The following is a 6648-nucleotide window of genomic DNA, read 5'->3' as shown; positions in this document are numbered from 1 at the left end:
GCTGGCGGCAAATGCCTGTACTCGTTGAGCTGCTTTTTGGCAATTAGCTGATCTGAAACTTTCAGTGCAGATGGGTGAATCCAAGCAGTCAAAAGGAGGGTGGATTTACGTGTTGACCTCAGTCCACCGCGGTCTTGTTCATCGTCTTCCTGCCTTGTCATCATTCACCAACACCCCTTGTTACAGTCATTAATAACCTCTCGAGCTGTCCTATCTTTCGCTGCAATTTGCATGAGTGGACTTCTTGTTTGCATGTCCACTTCAACACTGCCCACTTCACTTCCTCTGTGAGTTTATGCATGATACAAAGCTGGAGTGCAACAGGAATGAACCAAACAAAAAGCTTCTTTTCTGAGGATTATATATATGTCAATCTAAAAGCTCTACTCTGATTGTATATGGCAAATCTTCCAATTGATCCCAATTTAAAATTATCAACATTCTGCCTTGAAAACATAACTTTTTTTCCTTCAATTTTTTTACCATTTCACACATATATATACTTCGCTACAGGAATACCGATCCTAGATCCTATGTCCTACAAAGTTTTCCACATGCTTTGGATTGGTTTCCAGTGACTGCAGGTTGACGGCAACAAGAATTGCTACGATCAATAAACAATTCAGGCTGTGCTGAGTTACAGATAGAAACAATCAATCGTCTTCTTCACTTTCATCACTGTAGGAGACCAAACCCCCAAGTGCACTCGGAGCAACATCAGGTGGTGGCTTTGCATCATGTCGCCCATCTGGAGGTTTGCTACTCTCCGAGAAGCCATCAGGGACGGTCGCCTCAGTCCTGGCTTTCTTTGCTTGTGGTTTCACTGCTATAATTATGTTTCCCGAGCGTGCTTGTTGATTCCTCTTAGGAAGAGGCTTAGGTACCTGTGAATCAGGTCACCTATATTAAAGGAGGAAAGCGAAAACGATGGAAAGTTCGGGGGACAGAAGGAACTTGGTTGTCCATAATTGGAAATGCCTACAAGTAGCACTTTCAAGTAAAGCACATGCTACAAGTAACAGTTGTATAGATATCTACATCTATAGCTACCATTTGCAACCGCAACAATTAAGGTAGATGAAATGGTGAACGGTGCCGAAGGAGGATGAGGAGACAGATGATTACGCAGATTCAGATGGCAAAGGAGAGGAGGGCATGCACAAACAGGCGACAAGTGAAAAGGACAATCCAAAGTTTGATTTGCAAACCAACCTCCTGTAGCATGTTGCTATGTACACACATTGCAAGTGTCTTGTAGATAACCAAACACTAACCTCAGTCCTAGTCACAGGTGTTGTTTCCTTGAGCTCATGAACAATAGAGGACTGAGCTGCCACTGCTTCCTAGAAATTCAAAAGAAAAGACAAATTTAGCAATGATGGATAATAAAAACTTATGGTTCATTTAATTCACAGCAGGAATACACCATGTATGTAAAGAGCATTACGAGTTAAAAGTAGAGCCATTATCAATCCTATCAACAGTTAGTCAATACCACAGAAGAAACTGACAATACAGGTACAAGTATTATAAATGTGATACTATTTCCACTCTCTTATACCTTTAAGGATTACGATATAAATATCCAACCAACATACGCCATGGCCCAGATTCATAAGAGATTAATCATCTTGAGCATTGCAGTTTTTTTTTCATTTTTTTTTAATTTTCAAAAAATCTTTTAGCTGCAAATGTTTTCTTTTAAATGTAAAAAAGAACAAAGAAACAGGATAACTATTATACAACCAACAAGCACTGTATATAGTACAACAAAAAAAAATCAGCTTGTGAGGGCAAGATGTATACATGGAAACTGCGAAGTTGTTGGGCGTCTTCAAATGCCACTTGTTGTTCGTACTCCCTCCTAGACTGAGAGTGAAGGAGACAAGCAGTTAGGCAACCTTACAGTAACATGGGTACCATCCAACACATATATACGCCACCATTTTCTCCAGATGTTATATGAGACCAATAAAGCAAAATTTCAGTAGTTTTTCCACTTAGAAAATCAAATATCTAAAGCTATCAACTCTTACTGCCATATAATATAAAAATGTGAAGACATGTCTGTATATACAGCTTCTGAAATATGTGAAGTGAATCAAGAAACATAGACCATAGGAATCATCTTGATTGCATTAAGTAAAAATCACTTCTAGTGGCAGAACAGTAACCAATGAAGAGGATTTAGAAACATTGTAACAGCTCTCAACATGACGAATGGCAAAGAATAATGAAATAAGCATACTCTTAAGACTGGAACCACATAATATAAAAATGCATCAAAATTCTGAAAAAAGTGGTTCCGGTGACAGCATGTTGAGACTAATTCACAGCTCAGATAATCACCAAATAACACCCAATGACATATTTTTCAACAGTGGCATGCCTATAAACAACAATCAGATAGTATCATATGCAATGATAAAAAGATAAACCATGGAAACATTGACTAAGAAAGCACAACTGAAATCCAAAGACAGAAAAACAAATCATCAACTTTTAACCAATAGGATCATGTTCTTCAAATGCTGTCATGCCCAATAACTAAATGGCTTTAGGCAATGCTTACAGTCTCCAATTTGTCTAGAAATTCTGTCTCATCCTCATCCAGTGCTTTGGGTGGTCCTAAACACATGACAAACACAAATATCATAACTTGGCACCAATAATGTATAAAACCATAGGATAACAGAATATGCACATCATTTTGTCTAAGAAAGCAAGACAGCAAAAAACCTACTCTAACAGAAAATACAATAAAGCGGAGCAACTTGAATTCAGAAAACAAAGGTAATGCATCTGAAATAATTAGAGGTACTTCAAATCACAAGAAATACATACTACATAGTTCAGCTCTTTTTCTTCTGAACACACATACTGAACATAAGTACCATGACAACACAATGCCACTTAGATCAATCCCCAAATTGTGGTTGCTACTAAGAATACTCACTGTGCTTAAATCTCTCATTGAACTCTGCATCTTTTTTGTCTTTATTTTCTTTCAAGATCTGCAAGAAAAATAAATATAAAAATAGATACCATAAACATACTATGAAGTATCTTTATACTCTATATACCTAATTTTTGTTACACGAGAGAGTAAAAAATATACTATATCTATCCAAACTTGATCAGTTAGTTATACAAGCAAATGTTTGCAGTAGTAAAGCAACAAAAGCATATCAATCAACCTTAAGAGAGGAAAAAGAGAAAAACATTAGGATGGTTGGCAAAATCATTAAGATGATAGCAAAAGTTCCCCAAGATTCCTACCATTTTTTAACAACAACCATGGTGAAGATTTTGACAAGTTAGAATTATTGTGTTGTCTTATGAAGTCGATCACAAGGGCCAACATCTCAACGATCCTTTTAATGGAAGGCATTAGCATTAGTATGGATTTGTCATACTTAAGAACTCCATGCCTCAAAACTGTGATAAGTTTCATTTCATGACAATAATTTAACAAATGCAGCCTTTCACCATGGTTTTGCTGAATTGGAGTGTCAACATATTTCGTCTAAAATAAGCTACATATTTGCATGATAAAATGAACAAGGAAGACGATTATCTGTTATGTCGCTATGTTATCATCAATCATGTTTTGCACTGATCGGATATTTATGCACTTAATGTGCCTTTACAACAAAACAGTCGCATATATTGCAATACAATTAAAGAGAAGCAAACTTCTGCAAAGATAAAAGTTGTCATTTGGTTGGCATCTCCCTTATGCATTACTTCTTATAAAATTAAGCAAATCAACAGCTTAAAATGTCATCACGCCCGCTTGGTGGCATCGACAAAGGTTATCAGATTCTATAATTTCAGGCTAAGACTTGTCAAGTCACATTCATTTCCAGTTTAGAAGCAGCAGTCTGTTTGCTCTTTATCCTCTACAGGATATAAAGAGACGCTTCCTTGCGTCATTAGTATACTTCTCCATCTATGACTCCCCACGGGAGGTTTTTCTTATCTGAATAACTAGGTAACTATAGATCCTGTTGCAAATCTTCTTGCAGCATTTGACTACGTTAAAGCAGTTACAAAGATTACGGAAAATTAAACAGAGAGCCAGTCAGATCAGCGTGAAAGCCACTCATTTGCGAGCGTAGAGGATCATAAAGAACAAAAACATCAAGCAAGATCACAGGCGACGAGAAATCACAAGGAGAAGGACAGCAATGGAACAGAATGGACCAACCTCGTACAAAGGCCTGTCTCGCTGAGCGGTGCCATCTTCGACCCTCTCCCCCCGCGTCCTCTTGGCATGAACCAACTGCAAGGAATACAAAAGGACGGAATCTAGGGTTGGGTATCCAAAGAATCGAGAAAATGTCGGATGCAGAGCTAGGGTTTTGAGAAGGGGGGAAGGGAACCAAGAATAACCTGCTCCTCGGAGACGAAATTGACCAGGCGAAGGGGCGGTGCCGGCGGTTCATCCTCCATCGTCCGCGCCGCCTCTCGTTCCTTCTTCTGCTGCTGCCGATCGATCCGAGATTCAAATTGAGTTACGGTTTAAAAAAAAGAAAATATTAAATTGATAATTTTTTAATAATAAAATATTATTCATAATCTCTCATTATTAATAACTTTTAAAAATAATAATATTATTATTAATTTTATAATTTACAACCCTAATAATAATTTTTTTCTTTCAACGATCCCTTATTTCATTTATCTTATAATATATTATTAATTTTTTTACTAGTTAAAGTAATTGATACATTATATGTATATACAAAACCTCCACATAATATATATCTAATTTCATTTTAAAATTCATCCACATCGAAATGACACTATGTTACATATCTCATTTACTCCTCCGATAGGAAGGCAAATTGCATGCGTGGGATATACTATCATTTCATCAAACACCTTCCTTCGACGCGGTCCAATCTGCTCCTGTAGGTGTTTGCTAAAATTACAGTTGGGCAACGAGAGGGGCGATCAGATGCGCTGTCGCAACGCGCTGCCATAATCCAATAATCCACCGAAAAGCTTAAGAGGGTCATTAATTTCGTCGGACCCACCAAGGGCGGTCAACAGTCATAGCGAGACTCCAAGACTTGCAGCACCGTCCTTTGATGCTGTCAAATCTCCTCGCACAAGTGTTTGCTAAAATTACAGCGTGCAAAGAGAGGATGATCACACACAGTGTTGCAGTGTACTGCCACAATCCACCGAAAAGGTTAAGGCCGACCAAGTGGGGTCAGCAGTCAAAGCAAGACCCCATGATGAGGAGCATCACCGTCCTCTCACACCTTTCATACTAATTTTCCAGATCCCCAGCCAACCTGGTTTCCTCCTCCTCCCCATCATTCACCACAAACTTCAATCTCTACTCTCCTCGTTATATACAAATACAAAGATTTTATGATGTTGCAGGAGAGTTACAGCGTATACAATCTTGGCAGGACACCGACCCTTACGTCAATTCTCGAGGCCTGAATACGTCATGGCATCCCCCAAATGATTCGACCTTCCTGTGTAGTAGTATATCACCGTCCCAACCATTCTATCACCGTCCTTTGTCTCATGGTATCAGATTGGAGCAGTTCTGTGCCCCTATAAATACTAACTAAACTCGCCTCACCGCAGCAGTGAAGAGAGCGAGCGAGTGAGGAGGAGTCGCAGAGAGCACACAGTCGTCAGCACGAGATGGGGAATGCGGCGTCCCTGTTTGCTTGCTTCGGCAGCAAGACAAAGAAGCGCAGGGGCGGCGGCGACCCCAAGAGGAAGCGCAGGGGCGGCCATGAACCCGACCAGCGCAGCGGTATGCCGCCGAGAGAAGGCGCCGGGGTGGAAATGGAGACGAGGCAGCAAGAAGAGAATGGGTTTGGCATAAACGAGAAGGCCACCGAATTCATCATCAAAAAACGCGGTCAGTTGATTCAAGATCAGCTACGGGAACTTTCTCCCTCTGATGGAAGCAACAAGGTTAATGTCGGAACGAATGCTTCTCTGGGAACACAGTAAGGTTTCATGTCGATGGTTTGAGAGATGTAGTGTTTGCTGTAGCAGATGCAATCCGTATTTTCCTAGTGTAAAAGGAAAGCAAGAATTGGTCTACATACCATTCAACGCTTGGGGTAAAATGAAAGAGACATACGATCAATAAAATTGGTCTATCTATCTCCGATCACTTATATTTCCATGATAAAAACAACATCTGATCTCGAAATCTTATTATATATATACGTATATTTTTACTCGGTCAGCTACACGTACACTGTGATCTTGAGGTTATGTACGAGTAGGTTTAATGTACATAAGATGGAGGGATAGATGTAATCGACAAACACCGGCGATTCGCGAATGATGGAAAACGTGTTGATGGACGGAGGGGAGGGAATAATGTTGTGAGAGTGACATTTCATGTGATGAGGAAGGGAAGTAATCTGGAGAGATTTGGGTCGGGAGAAGCAGCTTGTGCGAGAGGTGATTCCTCCCGATCGGCCGTCCATCCTTTGGCGTGAGCAGTGGGCGCAGCACTCCGATGATGATGATGATGATGATGAAGATTAGATCTGCCTAATCAAAATCTTTTGGATCCAATCACATCAGCGCTCCTTTGTCTGCTTCTTTAAGTTTGCCGGTGTATTCCAATGCTTTTGTCTAGAACGTAATTGTTTAGGG

At 39.8% G+C, this 6648-nt stretch overlaps 1 protein-coding gene across 1 annotated transcript; it reads right to left on the bottom strand.

The window, feature by feature from the left end:
* Positions 1–327: 327 nt before the first annotated feature.
* On the bottom strand, positions 328–4507 carry LOC135616766 (uncharacterized). Its single transcript, XM_065116325.1, has 7 exons — positions 4396–4507; positions 4211–4285; positions 2957–3014; positions 2573–2628; positions 1807–1869; positions 1275–1343; positions 328–884 (listed from the first exon to the last, which is right to left on the bottom strand). Exons 1-7 carry the CDS (start codon positions 4453–4455, stop codon positions 654–656), a joined length of 612 nt encoding a protein of 203 aa, XP_064972397.1. The 5' UTR covers positions 4456–4507; the 3' UTR covers positions 328–653.
* Positions 4508–6648: the final 2141 nt, after the last annotated feature.

Source organism: Musa acuminata, chromosome BXJ2-7, assembly GCF_036884655.1.
Source record: "Musa acuminata AAA Group cultivar baxijiao chromosome BXJ2-7, Cavendish_Baxijiao_AAA, whole genome shotgun sequence".
Taxonomy (NCBI): Eukaryota; Viridiplantae; Streptophyta; class Magnoliopsida; order Zingiberales; family Musaceae; genus Musa; species Musa acuminata.
The sequence above is the reverse complement of the archived record's forward strand: the minus strand, read 5'-3'. Positions and strand labels throughout refer to the sequence as shown.